The sequence below is a fragment of the Delphinapterus leucas genome, chromosome 6 (genome assembly GCF_059928025.1).
Source record: "Delphinapterus leucas isolate spDelLeu-1000000601 "Yukka" chromosome 6, BTC_Dleu_Yukka2, whole genome shotgun sequence".
NCBI lineage: Eukaryota > Metazoa > Chordata > Mammalia > Artiodactyla > Monodontidae > Delphinapterus > Delphinapterus leucas.
This window is the reverse complement of record NC_143134.1, coordinates 26,904,830-26,931,215: the sequence shown is the minus strand read 5'-3', so window position 1 is coordinate 26,931,215 and position 26,386 is coordinate 26,904,830. Positions and strand designations below refer to the sequence as shown.

The following is a 26,386-nucleotide window of genomic DNA, read 5'->3' as shown; positions in this document are numbered from 1 at the left end:
TTTTCTCAGGGAGATTGAAATAAGCATAGCAGATATGCTTTCAATGTGTGTTTACCTGAATCTGTAGAATAAAGATCTGGTTCTTTTTCCATCCAACCACTTGTTTTGCTATGAAAGACTCCTTGTATAGTTCAGAGGTCTGTTATGAAGTGTAGGAAGTGTTGCCAATTGCAAAGTGGATCTAAGTTGGCAAAACAAACAGAAGGAGGAGGATGTCATATGATATGGTAAGTCAATGTCATTATTTATATCCTGCTTACCAAACCAAACCAGCAAGTTAACTTGGCTGCAGGTTCATTTGTCCGAGCAAACAGTCAACCAGGTGCCACCAATGGCCACCCTGCTCCTGTGCAGAGGAAAGGCTCCAGTGAGTTGGATGAACATGTTCTGATAGGGTCTAATTCAACAATAGTTCAAAATTCCTGTTTAAATTTGACCACTATTAAAATTAATTACCTCAGATCCAAAATTATGCTTCAGACTACCGTGAGTAACAGCTAAGTATTTTTCCATCATGCTGGTCACTTAAATTCCTTAGTCTGTCTCCTCGTGCTTGAAGGCTAAGATTATGTGTCATGTCAAAGGTTCCTTTCTACTCATAGTTTTGAAATAATATGTTGTGGAATATTAGGGAAACATAATGTGTCTTTGTTGGGGTCTTTTAAATAATATTTCTAGAAAGGGCAACCACTTAAAGTATTTTTTCAGAAGGGCAGTTTTGAGGTTCTTTTCAACCTTTCTCTTCTCTCCACTTCAAAAGATTTCTATTATTACACCTTAACCATGCAAGACCATAAATTTATCATACTGACCACTAGCCTGTATGAATTATTCAGGCACATCATTTTTCTTTGTGCTCTAAGCCATGAAAATAAATGACACAGTGGCATGGGAACTGATGAACTCCTAAGCCTAACACAGCCTTCTGCATGCCTCCCTGTACCCTCATTTCATTTGATGGAAGAAACCCTGAGGGTGAATGGGAGTAGGTAATTACCAAAAATAATGCCAGACGCATTTAAGTAATTTTCCAGGAAAATGTTGAAATGTAAAATGTCTAGTGAAAACATGATTAAGGGGGAAACACAATCTATGGATTTCAAGTTGCCATAGGAACACTCACAGCCCCCTTTAGTGAGCAGAGAGACAGGTGATCCGTTAAGTCTTTTCTCCTAATTGAATATAAAACTGCATTAGTCATGCTGACTCACAGTTTGTTCCTGTCCTGGCTAGTTTTTGCATATTTTGTGATGTTCTTTTCCATAGGCTTTGAATCGGAGGTTTATCCATGGCCCTTAGGGTTCTTTTCCCTGGATCTCTGGATGTATTTGATGTGTTAAGGGTTTGCAAACACCAGCATGGCTGTAGGTTTTTCCCAGACCCAAACTCTCAGGGCAGAAAAGGAGCAGGGGACCCCTCACTGAGTTCCATGCAGCACTGTTTTGATTTTTGAACCTTGCTCATGTATTAGCTATTAAAAAATAATAAAAAATAAACACAAGGCTGTTTCCTGCCCCTGTAATACGGCAAGTTTGTGTGGATACTGATCATTTTATCAAATACATATTACAGAGGAAGTTATATGACCTGACATTATAAATATAGTTGAATTAAGGCAGCTTGAACTCAGCCTTTTAGCCACTGAGCCATGGGCCTTTTATACTGTGGGAGCTTCTATACATTCATGGTGGGAGGTTATTTTGGGGAAGATAAAAGAAGTCAAGGTGTTTTTCTTCTGTTATAAATATTGTGAAGCGTGCATTGTTTTTTAAATCTCTTGGAAAAATATAGGTAATCCATGTAACAGAAATATGCCAGAATTTTCCAGCAGACATTCATGTAGCAATGGTTACCGCTAGGAATTGTTATATTAGATACCCCAAGGCACTGTGTTTTTTAGTACTGGCCATTGAACGAGTTGCTGACACATTATTAGTCAATTTTTGTCAAAAATACTTATTTTCCATTATTTTCCATGATCAAAATAATGGTTTTGGGGGCTGCTTGTTCCTCAAGTGTGTCTTGTATACATTTCTTTGATTATCAGAGGAAAAGATGCTCAGTGAGATGAGGAATATGCTTGTTACAAACATAAGTATATACACGATAATCTTTAGCTTTCCTCTTATAGTAATGGAAAGAAAAAAATAAAAGCCCAAAAGTTCTGTTTATAACTTTGAGTATTATAATACAGAATTTAAAAAATTGACCCCCTGACAATGTTGACTATAGTAATGGTAATGCAAATTTCAATAAAGAGAATCCCTACTGTCAACATTTTAAGAATTCCACTCGCTGATTCCAATGTCAAAGAGATCTGATTGCTACAAAAATAAAAACCTTAATTCAGATAAAAGATGCTTCTGATTTCCATATTTATGTTTAATGATTCCATTCTCATCACGGTCTCCTTTCTCCCTCCCAACCCCTCTTCTGCCCACCAGACACTGCATGGACCTCAGTGCAGCACAATGGCTCCCACTTGGTTAGTGTCAAAAGCTCGAATGGAGAAAGACCCCAACCTGTGTTTTTCAAGTACACAGCCAGCATGGACCAGCTCCAGGCCATAATTGACTATGTGGACCACTGCCAACAGAAGCTGACTTTCCACTGCAAGAAGTCAAGGCTTTCAACTCCCCATGGTGAGTAATCAGAGTAATCAGACACTGTGGGCTGTAGTCCCCACAGGTCACAATGGCCTGCCAGAGATGCATGAGAATCTGTGCCCATAGTGCCCGGATCACATCTGAAGTGACAGGGATACTCTTCTTTGGAGCGAAGACCAAGGTCTTTGCTCAAAGCCAGGAATGATCTGAAGTTTCTCCCTAGACTCAACTGGGCAACTGAGCAGTAAAAGCCTCCTAAGGAGGCCCCCGGAATGCTCAGTGCTCATCTGCCATGAAGGGCAGGGACATCTTAATTCTGTCTTATCTTGGGAAGGATTGCTAACAACAACATGGCTTAGTGATCTGGAGGTGATTATTCCATGAGATTCTTTTTCATAGACAATGCAATTAGTGTCTTGGCTAATTGTTAATTAGGCAACAATGTTGGTATCCCCGCCTCTTTCACACAACATAAGTGCTAATAGTTTATTTCTCATATCTTTTCTTCTTTTGAAAATTCTTATGTTTAATTTTATATTTTCTTCCTTTGAAAAATCCCATGCTGTTGGAATGTGCAACGTCACTGCCTTCATGAAACTGCTTGGCTTTCTGGAGGCTGGCCTGCCCCTTCTCTGATCAGGCATCTGGGGAGTGGAATGAGCAGAGGGCAGTAGGCAGGTTCTCTGAGTTCAAGCTCTTAGGACTTAGACAAGTCCCTGTCACTCAGCAGCTATGGGACTCAGGAAATCATTTTATCTTTTTTGAGTCTTCATAGCTAAGACACTAACCTTGCCAGAACTTAATTGCACCACATCTATAAATGGCATGAAGTAAAGGCTACTTATTTGCATCTCTCCAGTTTATTGAATTTATAGTTAGTGCTAGTTAGTACTTACTGTTAGTTGATCGATGCCAAATAGATCACCGAGCTAAAATTGTATGTGCCCAGAAGAATGAGAAAGCTGCGTCCAGGAGAGTAAATTATTGTTATGGGTTGTCTAACCAGGGAAAACAAGGCAAAGACAGAGTATGGTTGGAAACAACCACTAACAAAGTCATAAAACAAAACCACCCAGTGAGTCATGGAGCAAACTCATACAAACTAGCAGATGGCCTATTCCAGAACCTGGACACGACCCAGATCAGCAAAGGATTCCCGTCTGGAGTGCCAGTGTCTGCCTATTGATTTGCATGTGGTTGCTCAATTGTTAGCCCTTCGATATGTTAATAAATATATAAAACAGCAACAGCAGCAACAAAAACAAATATTTAAACAAGTATTTAATTGGGGCTGGGGGGAAAGATGGAAAGAGAAAAGACTTATAAACTTAATAAACACCTGCTAAAAAAACAAAATAAGGGCCTTCATTAACCATACATGCCAAGTTATTTGCATTTCTTATATGCTGCTAGTGGAGGATTGTTAGTACAAACTTAATTTAAACAAATTCACTACAGACCTATATATTTCCAGAAGTGTTTAATTAAGGTTGAGTTGAGGCAGGCAAATAGTGTAGCCCAATACACCTTAAAATTGTTGCACTAATTAGCTCGGTATTATCAATAGACACAAATGGGTGTGCAGAGCTTTGATGCTACTCTTGTGTGGAAGGAGTGAACACAACAAAGCCTGGGTCCCTCATTAGAAGGTTGCAATGCGAAAACAGTACAAGGGGACTGCAATGTGCGGAACAAGTAGCTTAGGAATTTTATAGGGTAGATTGGGGAATGTCAGTCAAAATTCAGTTCTCTCTCAGGAATTTTCCACGGTTCAAATTCTCAGAAGTTAACAGGAGACTGAGGAGGTGGTGATCTTGAGAGGAGATATAGCAAGTCTGGGGCCTCAGTGCAGCAGCTCTTGTGTAAATTTTGTTTTCCAAGAGGGCCAGGGAGGAGCAGAGGGCCTAGGACCTTGCTAGGGTTCTGAAACATTTTTCCTTCAGCATCTTTAAGGTCTCTGTGTTACATATAGTTTCAGGGGATATGATTACAGGTGGCTAAAGAGGAAGTTGTATGACAGTAAGTGTTGACTCTAGGAAACCATTTGGTTACCATACTATGAATGCTTAAGGTCATTGAGGATTGTAGCTGTGGCTGGAGAGAAGGACAGTGAACTATGGGCTAAAATAATTGAGGAAGTAGAGCCGTGCACCCGGGTCATTGATATCTCTCCTATTCCTTTTCATTTCAGCCTCTAATTCTTCTTCATATTATTCCTAATTATTTCTTATGCAAATTCTCTAAGTTACTCAAAGGAATCTTGAATGGAGCCACATGCATTTTGTACCTTTAAAAAACACTTAATGATTTTCACTTTAGAGAGAAAAATGTAAACACACAGTAACACATTGGCATATGATGATTTCTTTGCTCTTCAAATTGATGAAAGAGGATGTTGAATAATTACATTTTTAAGATGGAATTTTGAAAAATGTCTATTAAGTACCTATTAAATAATACACTAAAAAGATCTTCCACCCCCCTAAAGATGTTTTCAACACATTAAAAAAAAAAGATGGTTGATATCGATTTCTTGGCACACGTGTCACGCACTGGGCCTGCAGTGCGTGGTAATGAATGCAGTCCATGTGTTTACCAGCTGAGAGGTTGTCAGCGGGAGCAGAAGCCTCATTGAACAGGGAGCCATAATGAGCAGTGGCAATTGTAAGTTAGGGAGAAAGTTATTTCAGATTCTTAGTGGGGGCCTGATGGGGACAATTTAAGAGTTTGAAAGAGCACATGAAAATGGACAGGCATCTTTGCAGAATTGATGTCACTTCCGTTTCCCCTCCTGCCCTGATTCTCTGTTTACTAGGGGCTGTTTCCCCTCCACCCTCCCGTGCGCGCCATCCTTTCTGATCATCCTCCCCCAGGTGTACTGTAATCCCACACTGGGGCCTCAGCAGCATCTTTAGTGTAAATGAGCAGTCCTGCAGAGCTGAGGCAGCCTCTGGCCCTGTCACTTAATTATACGTTGCACTGAGGAGGGGAATGTGGTGAAGAACTGGGTGTAGTTGTCTCGGACTTGCTCAAGCTGAAGACACCTCAGGCATGAAGAAGGCTTATCAGTGCCATTTCTTTAGTTTCCAAATACAGAGTAACCCATTCAGTATAAGAAGAAGCACGTCTCCAAGAAACTTTTAGGACATGCTAGGAAGTACATGTCTTAAACACATGCCAGTGTTTTTAGCTAAAAAATAAAGTGAAAGAAATCCATATTTCTCATAATAACATTAAACGTTTTAATGACATTTTAGGATCTCAAACAGATTTTAGATTCAGTGTGTAAATTACTGTGGTTTTTATTTTGATGACAATTCTTTCTTGAATGTTATTTCCAAAGAAATTATGTAAGTGGAATCCTCAAGAAAAGCTTGTAAATATCATGCCTGAATGAGTTAAGGAGACTACATGCTCATTTTCTGATAAAAGAAAGAATTTGGTGACAGCGTAAGTTTTGACATTAAAATATATATTTTTAAACAGTTGGAAGTCCTCTTAAAAATGATCCTATTGCACAGTTAAAATATGCTCACTTCTAAAGTAGTCTCTCTATGTTTTAAACAGAGGGAAGTAAAGGAACTATATTGGGGAGGCAGGTAGTGGGGGGCAAAGTAGGTGTCACCTTTCTCATACTTGTCTTTCAGATGGAACCCCAGTGAGCTGGTGGGTTGGAAGAACCAATGAAACACACACATACTGGGGAGGTTCTCTGCCTGATGCTCAAAAATGTACTTGTGGATTAGAGGGGAACTGCATTGATTCTCAATATTACTGCAACTGTGATGCTGACCGGAATGAATGGTGATTTCCATATAATTTCCCTGTGCAAACTGTAATTTTTTTATTGCTTAAACGATGTACCTTAGGCAGACATTGGACACAACAGTATAATAAAGAGAAAAAATTAAAGGATTCCCTAGCAAGTTAAAAGTATAAGCTTTGATGTGTATGATATCATTAATCTGAAGCCTAAAATATTAGGTAGCTATTTTTGTTTACTTGTGAGTAACTAATCATGTCCATTTTATTTTTCTAGTAAGACAAAATAGGAATTAATGTTTCCCATTCACTGAAAGTGAAATATCTGACTTCTTAAAGTTAAGTTAATCCAGTTAATAAGATGACCACCCCTTGGCTGACCCAGGGCTGTTTGCTGACCTTCCTAATTCCCAGTTTCGTTTTCTTAAATGGCCACACAGGGGAAACCAGACAAGGCCTTGAGTCCATGAAAGACGATATACAGAATACAAAACTGTCCATGCAACTGGAGGTCTCAAAAGGCTGCAAACCCAAAGAAAAGGTAGACAAGGACAAATCATCCAGTAGGCACTCTGGGTAGAAAAAAATAGCTCCCTGAAAACTCATGTCTACAGACTTGCCCTCACACAGATTTGGAGCCCAAATTTATATGACTTGGATGGTCCTCAAATTAAGTTAACATAGCCACAGGTTGGCAGCACCACTGGCTCATCATAGGATTATATGAGATTCTCACTGGAGGCCTGCCCTCCCCCTTCACACAGACCTCACAGGATTCCCACAGATAAAATGCCACCAAAAATAAGCTCACAATCCAGGGCTATACAACACCAGAGGACAGATGTGGGAGGCAGAAGAAACCACAAAGTGTAGATTAGATGCCTAAAAGTCTCAGATCATGGATACATTCAAAACATAAGATAAAATAAATATGTGAGCTGCTTGAAAAATCAAAACTGGAATTGAAACATGAGAAAGTGATCAGATCCTATTAACAAAGATGATTGGGATTTGCAAAAGAATATTAGCCAATGATAATATTTACTAAATTTAAGATTTGTTGGATCAGATATTAGACACAAGTGATCAGAAAATTGGTGAAATGGAAAATATGTGTAAATAAATGACACAGAACAGAGAGAAGCAAAATGGGATCGAGAAAAGCAGTGACATGGAGGAGTCACGTGGAGAAGATTGAAAATGTGTCTGATTAAAGTTTCAGAAGAGAAGATTTGAGATAATTAGAAGAGGAAATATTCAAATAGCAGAAAAATGTCCAGATTTGAGAAAACGTTAGAATACCAAGCAGGGTAAATAAAAGTAGATCCATATCTAGACACACCATGGTGAAATCAAAGAACACCAAAGAGAATGTTAAAAGGAGCAGAGATGAAAGCAAGACTCTTAAAGGAAAGACAGCCAGCCAGCAGAACCCCCCTGAACAGCCCAGGACCCAGCCCACAGAGGGCGGGACACACCCCTCACAGGGCGGAAGTGAAATAACTGTCAAACTCCCAGTGTTTACCCAGCTGATATTTTTAAAAGTGGAATAAAATTAAAATCCAGACAGACACTGAAGAAATTTACCACTAGCAGACTCCACAAGAGGAATTTTTAAGAATGGTTTTCAGAATGAAAGAAAGTGATCTTATAAGGAAGGTCTCAGAGGCAGGAGGAAATATTGAGGAAAAAGAATTGTAAACTCAGAGGTTAAAAACTAAAAGAAAATACTAGACACTGATAACATGTAACTGTATGTATGAATTTGAAACACGAGAAAACAGTCAGATCCTATTAACAGAGATGATTGTGGTTTACAAAAGAACTAAAAGAATGTTTAGAAATAAAAATATTATTGAAATTTAAAACTTGTTTTGTAAATATTTATTAGAATTAAATTGCTTAAAGTTTATGTCTTAAAATTTGTGTAACCTCTAAATAATAGAAACAAAACATGTAATATTCAAATCAGTAGAGGGAAGAAAGAAAAAATGGGATTTTAAAAACTTAGTTAATACAAAAGAAGATAGAAAGTGAGACTTTAAAAAAAGAGAAAGCAACAAGTACAAGATAAAAACTGTGTGAGTAATCATGCACAATAAATATGACAAAAATAACCATTTAAATCCAGATGTCATATTGAATTAAAAACAAATATATCTTGTTTGTAAACCTAGGCATATTGAAAACAAAATGCCAAAAAAAAATTACCAGGCAAATATACGAAAAAGTAAGTAAAATTTTAAGGTTTAATGTGGACAAAGATCACTATTACTATAAGATATTGCTTAATTTCACTATAAAAAAACAACAATGCTAATAAACTTGTATGTTTCTAATAAAAATGACTCAGAATGTATACAGAAAAAAATTGACAAAACTGAAAGAAGAAATTTACAAATCAACCATGGTAAGAAGAGGTTTAAATGTACATCTGTTTGTAATTGGTAATCAAATGAACAAAAATTAGTAAGATAGAATATTTTCGAATGAAATTAACAGCTTGATTTGTTGGGAACATAAAATTGTAGAATACATAATTTTCTCAAGCACATGTAGTGCATTTTTGCAAACTGATTTTCTCAATATTCCATAAAGCAAAACTCAAAAAATTTTACGGTAGTTGTTATCCTATGAACAGTTTCTCTGATTACAATGCAATTAGGTGAGAAATGAATAATAGAAAGATTAAAAAATATACATGAGGCAATTCAAAACCACAATTGGAAAGACTGGAAACAAGGAAATAAAGATACATTACTCATAGAAAATATCATTTTCAACAAAGAAAACCTAAGAGAATATACAGAAATATTATTGAAATTAATGAGAGTTTGGTAAGGCTACTTACTGAACCTTAGAATAACTGGATTCTTATCAAAAATGTGTTACTATAAGAAAATATAAAAACTACTAGCAGAAGGAACAAAAGGGTATAGTACCTTGGAATAAAGATAACAAAAATATGCAAGACTTTTGTAAAAAAGATATCATAAAACTTTATTATGAAAATACAAGAAGACCTAAATAAATGGAGACATCACACCACTGCCATGAATAGGAAAACTAAGCATCTCTCCTCCAAACAATTTTGTTGATTCCATTTAATTCCAAACAAATGCTAAACATTTGTTTATTTTTGGGGGTAGTGACAAACAGTTTCTAAAATTTATTTGGAAAAGAATGGTACATGAATAGCTAAGACGATTCTGAAAATGGAAACAATGTGGGGAGCCCAGCCCTACCAGACATGAATAAGTTTTATGATGCCGCAGTAATTAATACAGTGTGAGTTTGCCAAAGGGATGAGCCACTAGAACAGCTAACCCCAAAAAAGAGCCTGGGAGCTTTCAAAATGTGTAATTCTGGGTGATGAAAATTATGTTGTCGCCAGTCTCTCTTTCTCCCCAGCAATTATAAAACTTAAAGTTGACCCAGTATTTCTCCCCTGCAGCTTTCCCAACAACTCAAAGTAGTCAAAGCTCCATTATACCTCAAAAAAAAGTCTACTGAAAAACAAACAAACAAAAAAACCCAGAAGAATTTCTAGAGCATTAGAAACTAAAACCAAAAAAAGGTGGATTTGGAAGTTCTCTTACTGAATGTTTAAAACTGTTTGTGAGAAATTTTCATACCTAGATATTCATGCAATCTTTACAAATTTTGGAAACAATTGAGAAGCAAGAAGAAAACAGATGTAACTAAAAATTAGGCAGTTTTGAATGAGTCTGGTGAACATGGCATATAATATCTTACATAAAGCATGGACAGTGGGAATGACCTGTACTAATAAAGAATTTTTAAATAGGAAGAGTTTAAAATTTTCTCAGATTCAGGAAGGTACTTTGCAAACAAAAAGAGGACAAAAAGACTTTATGATGCTATCTGCCTCAATGCACACTACATGCATTATGATTTTTTTAAAGTTTTTTTCAGGGCTGTGAATGCATTGTCAATGTTAAAAACAGAATTAAAATGTAGCTTTTTGCTACATAGAAAGTGTAGCTTTTAAAGGGCTCCTTAAGGGCTTCCCTGGTGGCGCAGTGGTTGAGAGTCCGCCTGCCGATGCAGGGGACGTGGGTTCGTGCCCCGATCCTGGAAGATCCTATATGCAGTGGAGCAGCTGGGCCTGTGAGCCATGGCCGCAGAGCCTGCGCGCCCAGAGCCTGTGCGCCGCAACGGGAAAAGCCACAACAGTGAGAGGCCCGCGTACCACAAAAAAAAAAAAAATGTTCCTTAAAATTCAATGATCCTCAATGAAGAACTTATGCACTTACATTTTTCCTCTAAGATGTTCTACCAAAATAGCAATCACGGGAATTAAAATACTATTTGTAATGTTTACTGATATTAAATACCAGGAATTGATTTGGTGTGCTCTCCCTGTGTTTATAACAAAATAAGTTTCCAGACTGACCCCCTCCCGCATAATCCAGTGACATCTTCTAGCTTGTGAATACCGTTCCCAACAAAGTCAGGTGTTATGTGCTTGGGATGAAGCCTGTGTACTTCTAACAGCAGGAGTTGCAGGGGCTTCACCAGATAAAGCCATGTTGTTTAATTCAGTCTGATTTTTTGACGCAATCTGATTTTTAAAAATTGTTTCTTAAATTTTAGGGTTTTATTTCATATTTTTCATATCTTACCATATGCACTGCCAGTCACTTTGTTCAAATTTTTAAACAAAATAAAAATCTTAATAATTTTACATTTTCTAACTTAAAAGAATATTTCGATGCCTAGCAGAATTGGAATGATTAACTATTAAGTTAGGAAGACTTTTTTTGCAGGAAAGCTGTCAGGTTGAACCATGTGAAACAGCTGATTTTTTGACATGCAAAAGTGGCAGTTTCAAATGTTTCAACTTGTATATACAAGAGTGAGTGGTGGCTTTGTAATTATTTGGAATTAAAACTTACTAGGTTCTACACAGAACAATAAATTAGACAAACTAGTATTTGTTCATAAATCAGAAGTACGTATGTAATTGAAGTATACAATGAAAAATATGAACAGCTTACAAGGTATAGAAAAACCTTCCTACTTTGTCCAGAGAGGACGGTGTTTGTACAACCAACTTACCAGCCAGGTCCTCTGGCTCCTGTTCCAATCCTATTGTATTAAACCATAGATATTAATATGTCCCCAAATAGTCACTTACATGATGATATTATTGGTATTGTTATTATTTATAACATCCACTGGGGGGCATTGATGGTGGGTTTTATGTTTACATCCCCAACACACAGGGCCTGGCAAATAGAAGCATAATAAGTGTTTGTCAAATGAATGGATGGTGACAATCTTTGGCAAAGCACTTTCCCATGCATTAGCCCATTTATTAATTTTAAGAATATATTGTATCATATCTTCATCATGGTTTTGAATCAGTATTTTGTTTTGAATTTGTTTTTAAATTTATGGCTTCAACAAATAAGGAAATGCCTCATAACCACAGTAGGAATTTCTGAAATTTTAGTAAAAAAAAAAAAGTCCAAGTATTGAAAACCTAAGTCTTGTCAGTCAGGTGGTTTTGTTTTTTGTCTTTTTTTTTTTTTTTTTTTTAATGAAGGAAGATTGCTGTTGCTTCTGTAAATTCTGCATTTAAGTATTACACAGTGGCTGAATTGGAAAGAACAATGAGCTGCTAATTGCACTGAAATGTAATCTCATGCCTGTATCCATGACCATAATTTTGGACCTGCCTGCTTTCTTCTCTATGGTCACGTAGATGAACAAAGGTCTCTGGTCCTCAGAAGACCTCATTCAATATATTAGTATGTTTGTAAGTGTTCAGATGAGATGTTTGATTTCCCTACTGTTATGTACTTACAAATTTAGCTTAATACCCCTTGAACTGCAATCAAAGACTATTACTCTTCTGTACATTATTCAGAATAATGTTAAGGTGGTTGTATTTGTTTTCCAGGACCAGCAACACAGTAGTCCTTTCCCATAAGAAGCACTTGCCGGTCACTCAGGTTGTGATGAGAGACACAGGGCGACCACATTCTGAAGTGGCTTATACACTGGGGCCTCTGCTCTGCTCGGGGGACAGTAAGTAGTGGCAAGAGGAACTGTCTTCATCCCTGCTAATACATTTCAATCTTTTAAGAGAAATCGAACTGCCTGGGTTCATAAAAACACTGTCTGTATTGATAATCTGTACTCCATTAACTTTATAAAATAAGTGCATGTTGTTAATGTCATTGAGAAAAAACATATTACCTCTGGATTATGTAGAGGTATCTTTTATATGACATTTACATGAGACTGTGCTGCAAAGATTCCTGGAATCATCTGAAATATATCACTTGTTCAGCAAACATCTAATATATACCTACTAAGTATAAGGCACTTTGCTGAATGCTGAGATGCCTGAAATTGGTAAGATAAGGAGAAAATGAGAGGACAGAACCCATCAAGTGTATCTAGTCATTAATGCCTTCTGACAATTCTGAATTTTTACACAGGAAGCCTCGATGCTTCTAACTCCACTTACCCCTCCAACTGCATCTTGTGTATCCTTCATGCCCCCAAAATAACTGAAATAAAAATTATGAGTTCTATCTTTAATTTTCATCCTTCTACTCTCTCTTGAATATCAGGCCTTCTCCTCCATCTCGTCCATTGCTCCCCAGAAACTGTTTTTTCCTGTCACCAATGAGAACTCAACATTTCTAAATCCAATTCTTATTCCCTGATATCATCTGAGTTGACCTGTCAGCAACTTTGGATTCCTCCCATGATTCAAACTTCTTTAATTCACTTTCTTTACGTGGTGGCCAGCATACCACAAAATTTTCCTACCCTCCTCTCCCCAACCTTCCTTCACCTAGCCAGCAGGATAACGTTGGGGTTCCCCAGGGCTCTATCCTCCGCCCTCTCTCCTCTGTGCTCTCCATTGGTGATCTTCTCCCATCATCTCATGGCTTTAAATATGGCATGGGCATCAGTGACCTCCACACCTATACCTATACCCAGTCTTCCTGAACTCCCAGCTCCTGCATCCAGCTGGCTATTCTGTACTTCTTCATTCCAATTGGCATTTCAAACCCAACTTGTCAAAAAAATGAGAAAAGAAAAAGCATTTCCACACCAACCTTCCTCAAATCAATGCATAGCAACTCCATTCTTCCTGTTGCTTCTTAGACTGAAAACATTACAGCCACTCATAACTTCTCTTTTCTATCATAACCCACATCTAATTCATCAGCAAATCTTATTGGTTCTAACTGCAAAAATGGATCCAGAATTTATCTCCATTACCACCTGTACCTGGATTGTTGCTGTGGCCCCATAACTGGCCTACCTGCTACTGTCTCTGCCCACTTAGCTGATACTCCACACAAGAGCCAGAGGGAATAAAATCAGGTCACGTCAGTCCTCTGCCCCAAACTCTCTACTGGCACTTAGAGGAGAGGCCAAAGTACAATGTCCACCAAGGCCACAGTAGCCATGTTGCCCTCTGAGCCAGGCAGTACCACAGTGGGGCCTGTGGAACCACAACCCTCCCTGGGGCCCCATAGGAGGTGTTGCCATGTGAGGGAACCCTGGCATTTCTGAACCTTGCTATTGGAAAAAAAAGAGGGTCCTATTTCAGATAAAAATACTGAGATGCAGGTAGTCAAAATGTAGAAAGCCCATGAACGTGCCTTGACTCGATGATAGTATAGTTATTTTTCTCACTCATAACATAAATATGCAAACCACAGTTCTCTTTCTGGATAAGGTGAAGCAAGTACAACCCACCCCATCTCTCTCACTGAACTCACCCATAAAACCTGCACAGAATGCATGAAGCAGTTATCTCAGGACTCTGGAAAGCAAATAGCAGCAGGGAAGAGAAAGCAAAATTCACCATTTATTTTTTCTTCCAGCATCTCTCAGACACTGGGTCCCAGATGGAGAGAGTCCCAGGAGAAGTCCTGTAGTCCTGGTTGGAGGAGGGGACAGGGAGCTCCTAACTGTGAGAGAGCACAGTAGTCTCATTTCTCCCCTTCTCCCTGTTTTCTGAGGTTCCAGTTCCCAGGCAGCCCCATGGCAATAGTGGTAGAAGCTGCCTCAGAAACACACAAGAGCCAGAACTCCAAGGGAAGGCATCTTCTGCTCTGGACAGGGGAGCCCTGACTCTATGACAGTGGCAGACTCATGTTACTTTTGTTTTCTTTCTCTGTTCACCCATCACTAGGCAATGGACATATGTACAGGTGCAGGAGTGAATAGGAAAGCACAATAAAGCAGGCTGAATAGAGCCCTAGTTTTCTGGCTGTATGATTGAAAAGGGAGCTGCAGGGAACTGGAAAGTATCTGGAAGAGCACAGAGAGGGAAGAGTTCAAGAGAGTGATGCCACAAGTTGTCTATGAAGTTCTGGGTTCACCTCAGAGCTACACATGCCTGCATCTGCTCCTAATTATAGACCAAAGTTGAGAACTGAGGAGGCTACCATCCAGGACTCAGACTGGCCACTGAGCGGTGCAGAAGTGAGGCAGAGCTGAATAGCACTGCAAAAGCTTTGAAAACTGGACAGCCATAGGAACCATGGACCATGCACGGAGGGCAGGTTGGAATGTGTGGCCAGATCCTAACCAGGACAGCTGCCTGCAAAATAAGAAAAATATCAACATGCACTTTGAATTTAAGCAAAGCCCAGAGTTTGTTAACATAATATTTTAAAGATCTAGGAAATAGTCCAAAATTACTTCGCATACAAAGAACCAGAAAAATCCAAGTTTGCATAAGCAAAGGTAATCAACAGATACCAATGACACAGAGGTTAGAATTATCTGATAAAGACACTAAAACAACTATTACACAAAAACTCTAACAAGTAATAATAAATGCTTTTGAAACAAATAGAAAAAGAGAAAGTTTCAGCAAAAAAATAGGGTATATAGAGGAGAGCTAAATGGAAACTTTAGAAATAAGAAGTACGGTAATGGAAATGAAAGATGCACTGGATGGGTTAAATAGCAGATTTGAGATGAAACAGTCAATGACGCTGAGGATAGATAAATAGAAAGTATTCAATCTGAACAAGAGAAAGAAAAAAGGTTGAAAAAGAAATGAACAGGGACTCAGGGACCTGTGGGTTAATAATAAAAGATATAACATTCATGTAATTAAATTTCCAGAAGAAGAGAGGAAAGAGTGCTGTTGCTGAAAAATATTTGAAAAACTAATGGCTGAAATCTTTAAGTTTGGCAAAAGAGAGACTTGAGAAGTTGAATGAACCTGAAACAGTATAAACTCAAAGAAATTCACATCTAGACATATCATAAACAAACTGATGTGAAAACTAAAGGCAATGAGAAATTTTTTGAAATCAGCTAGAGAGAATAATGATGCATTGCCTATAGCGAAACACCAATTCAAATGACAGTAAGTTTCTCATCAGAAATATAGAGGTCAGAAGGAAGTGGCAAAACATTTCTCAAGTGCTGAAAGTAAAGAATTGTCAGTCCAGAATTCTATGTTAAGCAAAAATATCCTTCAGGAATGAAGGTAAAATTTTTTTAAATTTCAAATGAAAGAAAGCTGAAAGCATTCATCACCTGAAGGCATCCTTTAAAAGAATTTCTAAAGGAAGTTTTTTTAGATAGAAAGGAAATGATATCAGAAGGAAATTTTGAACTTTGGGAATAAAAAAATCAACATTAGAAATGGTAAATAACTGGGTAAATTTAATAGATTATTCTCCTATTGAGTTATTTTAAATATATCTGAGGGTTGAAAGCAAAAAATACATTATTTCACAGGGTCACAGGGTTTAATTTTATGTAGATATAATACACATGGCAACAACAACATAAACAGGAGTAGGTAAAAGGACAAAATTGTTGTCAACGTTTTTACAAATCACTTGAAGTGGTTAAAACATAGATTCTAAGCATACTAAGAAAGGTAAGTATATATATTGTAATCCTTAAAGGAACCAATTAAGAAACTGCTATACAAATAGAATACTGAAAAATGTTTAAATAACCCAAAAGGAGACAGAAAAAGGAAAACAGAAGAACAAAAATATAGAACAAATAGGAAAAAATAATAAAATGATAGAACTAACATATCAACATTTGTATTTAATGTAACTGGTCTAAGTAAACCAATTAAAAGACAGATTGTTATGACTCAACTATAGGCTGTCTATAAGAAATTCAATTCAAATATAATGACATAATAAAAGAATATGATGGAGAAAAATATACTACACAAACATGAATTTAAAGAAATCTGGAGTTTTTTATTAAAATTTTTGCTTGCAAGCAAAGAAAATTAATACATATAAAAAAGGACCAAGAAGACTGAAGAATCTTAAATGTGTATGCTAATAACTGAGCTTCAAAATACATAAAGCAAAAACTGACAGGGTGGAAAGGTGAAATAGAGAAATTCATAATTATCATTAAAAAGTCCAATACTGCTCTCTCATTAGCTTATGGAACTAATCAAGGGAAAATCAGCAAGGATATAGAAGACCTGAATGTCACCAGAAAACAAATGAATTTAATTGACATTTATAGAATACTCTACCAACAGTAGAACACACATTCTTTGCAAATGCACATGAATCTTTAACCCAGATACAGCATATTTAGTGTCATAAAACAAACTTTAACCAATATTAAACAATTTGACTCTTACAAAATGCAAGATTTGACATAATTGAATTAAATTAGAAATGAATAAAAAAGATAGTGAGAAAGTCTCAAAACACTTAGAAATTAAACACCAAACTGTCAAATAATACCTGAGTCAAGGAAAGGTCTCAATAGATATGATAAAATATATTGAACTGAATGAAAATTAAAGTACAGTGTATCAAAATTAGTAGTATGCAGTTATAGCAGTGCTTAGAGGGATATTGAGAGCAATAAATGCTTATATTATGAAAGAAAAAAGATCTCAATTCAATAATGTAAGACTTCAACAAAAAAAAAACCAAACTAGAAATAGAAGAGAAAAATAAACCTAAAGCAAGCAGAAAGAAGGAAATAATAAAGAATAGAAATCAATTAAATTAAAATCAGAGTATATAAAAACAAAAAAAAGATTCTTTTAAAATATTAATAAAATTGATAAACCTCTAAGACCAAAGAAAAGAGAAGATAAAAATTATCAATATGAGAAATGAGAGTTGGGATAACACTACAGACCCCACAGACATCAACAGTATAATAAAACTATACTACAAACAACTCTACACGTATTAATTCTACAACATAGATGAAGTGGACCAATTCCTTAAAAACCGCTAACAGCCAGAACTTTCTTAAGATAAACCAGACAACTGGGATAGACCTAATAGTATTAATGGAATTGAATTTGTAGTTAAAAACCTTCTGAAAAAGAAATCCAGACCGAGATTGTTTCACTGATGATTCTACCAAAGAAATAATACCATATCTACACAACCTCTTTCAGAAAATAAAAGAGGAAATTCTTCCCAACATTTTAAGGAGAGCATTGCTTTGATATCCAAACTAGACAAAGAAGTGCAAAAAAATGATAACTACTGATAATGTTATTACCAACACACGCAAAAATCCTCAACAAAACATTAACAAATAATCCAGGAATATTTTTAAAAATGCACCACCAACAACTGCAGTTTATCCCATGATGCAAGACTGATTCAGTATTTGGAAGATGATCAGTTTGATCTACCATACCACGTTAACAGTCTAAGGAAGAAAAATCACTCCAGGTGCTTTTTCTATATCAATTAATATGAACATTATAATTTGAATTATTATGATAACAAATTCAACATGATAATCTACATCATAATAGCATTTATAATAAAATTCTTAGCAAAGTAGGTATAAAAGGAAAATTCTTAAGCTTAATAGGACAGTATCTATACAAAACAGCTAACATCATAATAATTGGTGGAAAACTGAATGCTTTCCCCCTAAGGATGGGAACAAGATAAGGATATCCAATCTCACCACATCTATTCAACAACTTTGATCATATGGGAAGTCCTAGCCACGGCAATAATGTAAGAAAGAAAATAAGTGCATACAGGTCTGGAAAGCAAGAAAGAAAACTCTAGTCACACGTATATACATACGATTGCCTACGTAGAAAATCTCAAGGAATGTCCCCCCCCCCCCGCCCAGCAAAAACAAAAACAAAAACCCTACTAGGTCTTATTAAGTGAGCTCAACAAGATCACAGGATACAAGGTCAACAGAAGACAAATCAGTCATATATGCTAGCAATGTATAAATGGAAACCAAAATTTACGAGACAAAGTCATTTTCAATAGCTAGAAAGAATATAATACTTAGGTATACATTTAACAAAAACATGTATAAGATCTGTAACTCATCAAAAAGTGACTGAACACTGAAGAAAGGAATCAAAGAATCTAACTAAAGGGAGAGATATACTGTGTTCATGGATTGGAAGACTCAATATAGGAAAGATGTCAGTTCTCCCCAAGTTAAAAACACACTTCACCAAAGAGGATATAAGAATGGCAAATAAGCACATGAAAAGATGTTCAACATCATTACCTATTAGGGAAGGCAAATTAAAACCACAACGAGATACTACTACACACCAATTTGGATTGCTAAAATAAACGAAATATATATTCACAATATCAAATGCTGGTGAAGATATGAAACAACTCTGTCTCTTATACATTGTTAATGGGAATTAAAAATGGTACAGCCACTCTGGAAAACCGTTTGGCAGTATCTTATAAAGTTAAACATACTTACCGTATGACCCAGGGATTATACCCCTGGGAATTTACCCTACAAAAATGAAAACATATGTCCACACAAAAACCTTTACACGAATGTTTATAGCAGTTCTGTGTGTAATTGACCAAATCTGGAAAGACCCCTAGTGTTCTTGAATGTGGACAGATAAACTGTGGCAGATCCATATGATGGAATATTACAGAGCAGTAGAAAGGAATTGATATTGACATGCAACAGCTCGAATGAATCTCAAAGGCTTTATGTTGAGTGAAAGAAGCCAATCTCAAAGGGTTGCATGCTGCATGACTCTATTTATATGCTATTTGGAAAAGGCAAAACTATAGGGACAGAGACTAGTTCATGATTGCCAGGGCTCAAGGGTGGTTGGAGGTTGTGACTATAAGGAAATAGCAAGAGGGAGGTTTTTGGGGTGATGGAACTGTCTTTTATTCTGATTTTAATGATGGCTATGCAAATCCACAAATGTATTAAAAGTTATATAACTGTATGTCCCTAAAAAGTCAATTTTACTTGATGATAATTCAAAAAGTAATATTGTTTTTAAAAAAACACAGGTCATTTCCAAAGTGATTGTCCCTCCACTCAGTTGCAACCGTGTCCAGGTTCTTAATCCTCAAAAGAATCACTATTTGGACATTCATGTCATGGCTACATGTTCAGAAGAACCACAAAATGAAGGCTTTTAAAGATAAATAATGCAATGAATGGTAAAAATCCTAGAAATATAAAAAGTAATTGTTGTTTGTTTTGTTTCATTGTTATTTTCACTGTCTTTTTTTTTCTTCTTGTAAACAGATTCATTTTGGAATTCAGCTTCCTTCAATACTGAGACTTCATACCTTCATTTCCCTACATTCCGAGGAGAGCTTAGCGCTGATGTGTCTTTCTTTTTTAAGACCACAGCTTTTTCGGGGGTGTTTGTAGAGAACCTGGGGATCACAGACTTCATCAGGCTAGAGCTGCGAGGTGAGTTGCCCACCCTGGGCAAAGCCATGGGGTACTCAGTTATTAACAATAACCTCGTTAGTAACGTAATTTCTGATGTATTGCCATGCTTCCTTTGTCGGTTGTATTTCTTGATTAAATGCTAAAATTCTATGATTTTAAATAATTGTTTTTAATAGAAAGTAAAACAGTGATTCACGAAACATACAACAGTCTATACAATTCCTTGTTGTCTTAATTCTATGTGCAATCAGGATATTAAACCAAACTGGTCAAATAACTGCTGACTAAATCACAAAATTATGTGATTTAATTGACTAGTCATACTGTTTATGTATGTAGACAAAGCTTAATTTCTTACTCTGTGAATTTCACATAGTGCTTTTAAAACTATATTTAGATTTAAACCACCTTTAAATAAACTCACTTATACCTATGAAGTCAGATAAAATGTTAGTTGTATTTTTACAGGTAAGTATCTCTATTGCTTAGGGCTTAGCAAGATGAATAGTAAACTCTAAGAAGTATGTTAAAGTCAGCTTTGCTTTTTGCTTTTGCTTTCGCTTTTTTTTTTTTTACTCAGAGTGACATTTGTCTGCATCAGTATCATGGTCTTCTTTCATAAGGAGCGTGTCGTGGTGCTTTTTTCATGTCTACTCAAGACCAAATTTTCTCCCCTGTGAATGAACTTGACCAGCTCTCATATCTTTATTTCCAGCCCCTGCAGAAGTGACCTTTTCCTTTGATGTGGGGAATGGGCCTTGTGAGGTCACCGTGCAGTCCCCCACTCCCTTTAACGACAATAGATGGCACCATGTGAGGGCAGAACGGAACGTTAAAGAAGCATCCCTTCAAGTGGATCAGCTCCCTAGGGAGACCCAAACTGCCCCAGCTGATGGGCACGCCCGCTTGCAGCTCAACAGCCAGCTCTTTGTGGGTGAGTGCTGCTAGCGGCTTGTAACTGAGCTGTGCTGTGAATGCAGAGGTGGACCGAGAGAAAATCACAGCTACAGCAGTAGTGATAATAGTAATTGCCACAGTGACTACTATCGGCCCTGGTGGGAGGCAGAGATATTGAATAAAATCCTCTGAACTGAGAAGGAACTTTGGGACTGAAAATCGAAGCAGGCAACTCCATAAAGTGCAATTATGAAGTTTATTGTGGGTAACTTACATCCAGGGGACGATGAGCCAGAGACATTCACAGCTGCACTTCGTGCCATGGAAAAGGCTCCTGGGGAATTTAAAGGAGCCAAAACTAAAAATAGAATCTGACTACGAAGTGAGAAGCACCCATGGTCAGGAATCGGGATTTTTTCCTCCCCAAGGGGGTCTCATGACCACCCGCATCAGCAAAAGGCACTCTTCCAGTTTTCATATTCGATGAAGGCAAGGGTAAATGTTGATAAGGAACTTATCTGGCTGGGATGCATTCCGTGTGAGTAAGCTAAAGCTCAGTCACCCAGAAAGAGGAGGGGGTGGGACTGCAGGCCTAAGATGGAGCTGACAAAAGGGAGTCAGTGTGGTTCAGCCACACAGACACTATGTACCAAGAGCTCATTTAATATAAATATCTCTGCTATAGAGTATTGTACCCAATTTGCAGATGAGATCATGGAGGCTCAGAGACATCAAGGGACTTAACCATAGAAACCCCAACTGGAAGGAAAATCCAAACTCGTGTTGGACTGATTCCCAAGCTTGCACGCAATATCATAGACGATTTATGTTTGTTTCAATTACTTCTTATCCATACTATTTATAAAACAAATAGCAATTTTTATCCATTTCTCTCACTTCACTTCTCAGTATAGTTAGAGAACCAGCCCCGTAATTGGGACAAAATCCTCCAGAGTCCCCTCCAGAAACAGGCCATAGGAGCCCAGGGAGGCTGAAGCAGCCTCGTGTGACTGGGCACAGCAGGACTTTCCCCAGCCCAGCACCTGGTTCCTCTCAGTCCTGCACCCCCTCTGCTGCTCTCTTGTTGCAAATGCCTTGTTTAGACCCAGAGCTGGCTCATTATTCTGCTGTCCATTCTTTAAAGATTAAAGCTCTGGGTAGTGGGAGTCTTCCTTCTAACTTACATGCTTATTCTTTATTATTGTTTGTTTTTCCCAAAGGGAGAAACAACTTTTGCTACATTGCTTTTTAGATAACTCTATTCTAATTTGGAAACTAAGCAGATTAATGAAATAGCTCTCACTTGGTCTTTTCTCACATATTTTAAAGTAAATAAGGACACAGTCCAATGAAAAATTGATATAAATCACAAATTAGCACACAGTCTGCTTTGCCAGGTGATACCTACTGCTGTGTCCAGGAACTAATGCTATTCAGTGAATTTAAGTTGTGTGTGTGTGTGTGTGTGTGTACAGCCCATGGCACCATAAAACAGCTTCAAGCACAGTTAGTTCTTACTGAGTTGAGGCTTCATTTTAAATTATCAAACTGCAAATCAAATTAAATAATTCTATTTTCTGATTTATAATCCTGAGGATTAATTAGTGGAATTTCTAGGAACAAAGTTTGGATGGAAATCTACCTAGAACTAGTGTTTCCACTATGGTAATGTTTCTAAAGCCTGAGGAGTTAGTTGAAAATTCAGATTTGGGGTAACTTCCCCAGGCCCACTGAATCAGAATCTTTTAGAGTAAATCCAAAATCTGTTTTTAGCAAACACTCCAAGTGACTCCTGTGCTCCCATATTTATTATGCTCACATGAGAAATGATAGAAATATAGGGGGATATATATTATTTGGTTAATGTTATACCACCTGACCTCAGAGCCGCCAGGATGGAGTATGAAAGGCCTGAGGTCCTAAATTTTGGTTTTACCCCTTCTGCCTTCTTTTTCTTTGTTCTTGCCTCAGTTCCTTTTCACAGCTTTATTAGTGAGAGCTCTTCTAAGTAAGAATTAGTATTTTATATATGTGTAATAGATATGCTATACAAATATATATACAAATTTGTAATATATATTATATTAAATACACAAATTTATATATTACAAATTTATAATATATATTACATCGCAAAGATTTTCAACTATGTAACCTTTATTATGCATGTCATTGTTTGTAAATTTAAACTTTAAAAAGGATCAATGGTGTTTATTTTGTTCTTTAAGAAAGGAACAATGTAGGGGCTTCCTTGGTGGCGCAGTAGTTGAGAGTCCGTCTGCCGATTCAGGGGACACGGGTTCGTGTCCCGGTCCGGGAAGATCCCACATGCCACGGAGCGGCTAGGCCCGTGAGCCATGGCCGCTGAGCCTGCGCATCCGGAGTCTGTGCTCTGCAACGGGAAAGGCCACAACAGTGAGAGGCCCGCGTACCGCAAAAAAAAAAAAAGAAAGGAACAATGTAAAAAAATGCCTTTCTAAATATAACTTGAAGAAGTATTTTTAGAACAAATATTTACCAAGTTCAACTTAAAAAATATTTTCATTAATGGTCTGTTCAGTGCCGTTTGATGATTCTTAACTTTTGACCACAGCCTACGTTTTCAGAATTATATTTGTTCATAAAACCTTGGCCTCAGTTCAAAGTGAAGATGAAATCCCGAGGAAGACACCCAGGAACGTGTTTGCATTTGCAGTGTTTCCCTTGTAGGTGGAACAGCAAGCAGACAGAGAGGCTTCCTGGGATGCATTCGGTCTCTAAGGTTGAACGGGCTGGCCCTGGATCTGGAAGAAAGAGCCACAATGACGCCAGGAGTGGAGCCAGGGTGTCCAGGACACTGTAGCAGCTACGGACACCTGTGTCGCAATGGAGGGAGGTGTAGAGAAAAACGCAGAGGGATCGAGTGTGACTGCACCTTCTCTGCGTATGATGGGCCATTCTGCGAGAATGGTGAGTGTGACCGAGGAGCAGCTTACAGGGAAAAGATGGAACATTTGAACTCTATGAAGACGTTTCTGGCATTTGACACTGTAAAGAAAAGATAAGGCAGTTCTCTGTAATTAGCTGAAATAGAATTGTTTCTGTCCCAAATGGCCTCCATTTCACTTGGCAGGAGGTATGATTCTATTCTTTTGAAGGCCGTTGACTGCTTCTGTTAGATCTGATGTCACCCCCTCTGGATTTCTCAGAGGGTCATCAATGCAACACTTTGAGGAGAGCAATAACCTTTTAACTGTATGTTTACACTGGACATTTAATTTTCTGTAATCCTAAGATGAAGCCTTTTGGAGGTAATAATAAAATATTGTTACTCAGTTTTGGGTTACGGGACTATGGAGAGATTATCTTTTTATTTATACTTTATTGTTTTGCATCTTAAATTTTTTAATTAAAAAAATAGCAAAGCATACCATTATTCTCTCTTTTGAGATATTTAAGGATTCGAGATATTCTTTAAATATACAGAAATATACATAAAACAAAACACGTGCACTTACATATTGCTAATATAACCAAAAATGCATGTCATTCCAGAAATTTCTGCCTATTTTGGAGCTGGCTCCTCAGTGATTTACGACTTTCAACATAACAACGACACCTTCAGTAAGAACTCCAGCTCCTTTGTGGCTTTATTTCATGAGGATCTGACATTGACAGGAGAAATGGCCACACTGAGCTTCCGGACCACAGGGATGCCCAGCTTACTACTCTATGTGAGCTCCTTCTATGAGGAATACCTTTCAGTTATCCTCGCCCCGAATGGTGAGTATCTTTACCATACGAACAAGAAGACTGACTTAGGAGAAATCAGGACCATAAGGAGGGGGCCCTTTCAATGTTAAACTACAAACAAGAAAACACAAGTGCATCCCTGTGACACCCATGTTATTAGGGTTGGTTTTTTTTCATTATAACCCCAAATGTTTCTCACTAGCGTTACCATTTCAGTGATTAAATTAAGATGGCTTTCTTCTATAAATATCTGATCATTTCATGTATCTGATGTTCAACTGTGCTTCTTGTTATTGGTAGGGAGTCTTTCCTTCTGCATGTGAATAAATTAGTGTCACAGTTCATTTTGAAAGAAGATATTTTATGCATGGAAAATATTTCCTCCTTCTTGGAAGGGAAGTAAAGAAGTGCATTAAACCATATAGAAAGCTAATTTCCATGAGCATCAGATAAATATGATTGTTCTTTACCCATCAGTGTTTGGGAATTCAATTATGCCCTATCTGCATACAAAGAAAAGTGGGAAGACAGTTACCTAACCCATGGTCACCAGTAAGAGAACAGAACCAGGACTTTCCAAGTTAGAGAGCAAAATCAAGCTTTAACCTTTTCTCATGGAGAATAAAGGGGAGAAACTTAACTTCTGGAAAAGATTTCTGTGATCACTGACTGATAAGATATATTACAGGTGGTACCAGAGTTACCAGGTAGAGGGTACATCTATGAAGGAGAGCAGTGTGTGGATTGGAAGATTTGGATATTGTAGCAAATCACTCACTTCTCTCTTTTTGCTGCTTCTTGATTATGGCAGAAACCTTAGAAAACATTTCTGGTTGTGCAAAATATATATATATATGTGTGTGTGTGTGTGTGTGTGTGAATGTCAGTGATACATTAAAATGCATTAACATAAGTCACATTAAAAGAAGTTATGCTTATAGAAACTGAATGTTAATATAACGTTGCTTGAGGTTTTACCATTTAATAATATGAACACCACATGAATAATTAACTTCAAGCCTAGCTTGGCATTTTCATATGCTTAACTTAGACTTTTTCCTCTGGTTAAGGAAAATGGAAGAACTTGGAAAAAGACCATTTGTCTTGACTTTTAAGACTGTGTAATTGAATTCTGAATTTGGCCCCAGAACATCACATAAATGATTACTAGTCCAGGAAAGGTGACTATTGTGCACTCAAGTAAATGCTCCATAGATTCAAGTTATATATTTTTTTAAATGTGCCTTAGAACCTGCATTGGCGGTTTTTATAAAATTATATTTCAGTTAAAAATGTTATTTTTCTCTTCTTTAGGAAGTTTGCAAATCAGGTATAAGCTAAACAGACACCGAGAACCTGATGTTTTTAACTTTGGTTTTAAAAACCTGGCTGATGGACAGCTTCACCAGGTGAAGATTAACAGAGAAGCAGCAGTGGTCTTTGTCGAGGTAAGGTTGTAAATTCAACAACAGCAACAGTAATCAAAATTGTGATGCTCAGAATGTATGACCTAAAGCAAAAATTTGATAATAAATCCTAGTAAAAGAAATGCACATCTGACACTCTTCTTCCATGAGTCTTGCTAGGTCAATGTGTTTTGTTTTGTTTTGCAATGTCTGTTTGTTTAGCAAGAGACTGTCAAAATTATTATTAATATTTGACCACTTAAAATACAAAGCTGTCCTCATTGGTTTTACTTT

The 26,386-nt window shown here is 37.2% G+C and overlaps 1 protein-coding gene across 1 annotated transcript in view; it reads left to right on the top strand.

Annotated features, from left to right (window-relative positions):
• The window catches only part of LOC111167644 (contactin-associated protein-like 3), a 187,695-nt gene that overhangs the window by 141,691 nt on the left and 19,618 nt on the right, over positions 1 to 26,386 (top strand). Inside the window, exons 13-20 of the mRNA XM_089912900.1 lie at positions 2,445 to 2,642; positions 6,254 to 6,410; positions 12,298 to 12,425; positions 19,905 to 20,075; positions 20,773 to 20,991; positions 23,664 to 23,903; positions 24,489 to 24,716; positions 26,001 to 26,134. Of these exons, the coding sequence (XP_089769026.1) occupies positions 2,445 to 2,642; positions 6,254 to 6,410; positions 12,298 to 12,425; positions 19,905 to 20,075; positions 20,773 to 20,991; positions 23,664 to 23,903; positions 24,489 to 24,716; positions 26,001 to 26,134 (1,475 nt within the window). The remainder of the gene's footprint in view (positions 1 to 2,444; positions 2,643 to 6,253; positions 6,411 to 12,297; positions 12,426 to 19,904; positions 20,076 to 20,772; positions 20,992 to 23,663; positions 23,904 to 24,488; positions 24,717 to 26,000; positions 26,135 to 26,386) is intronic.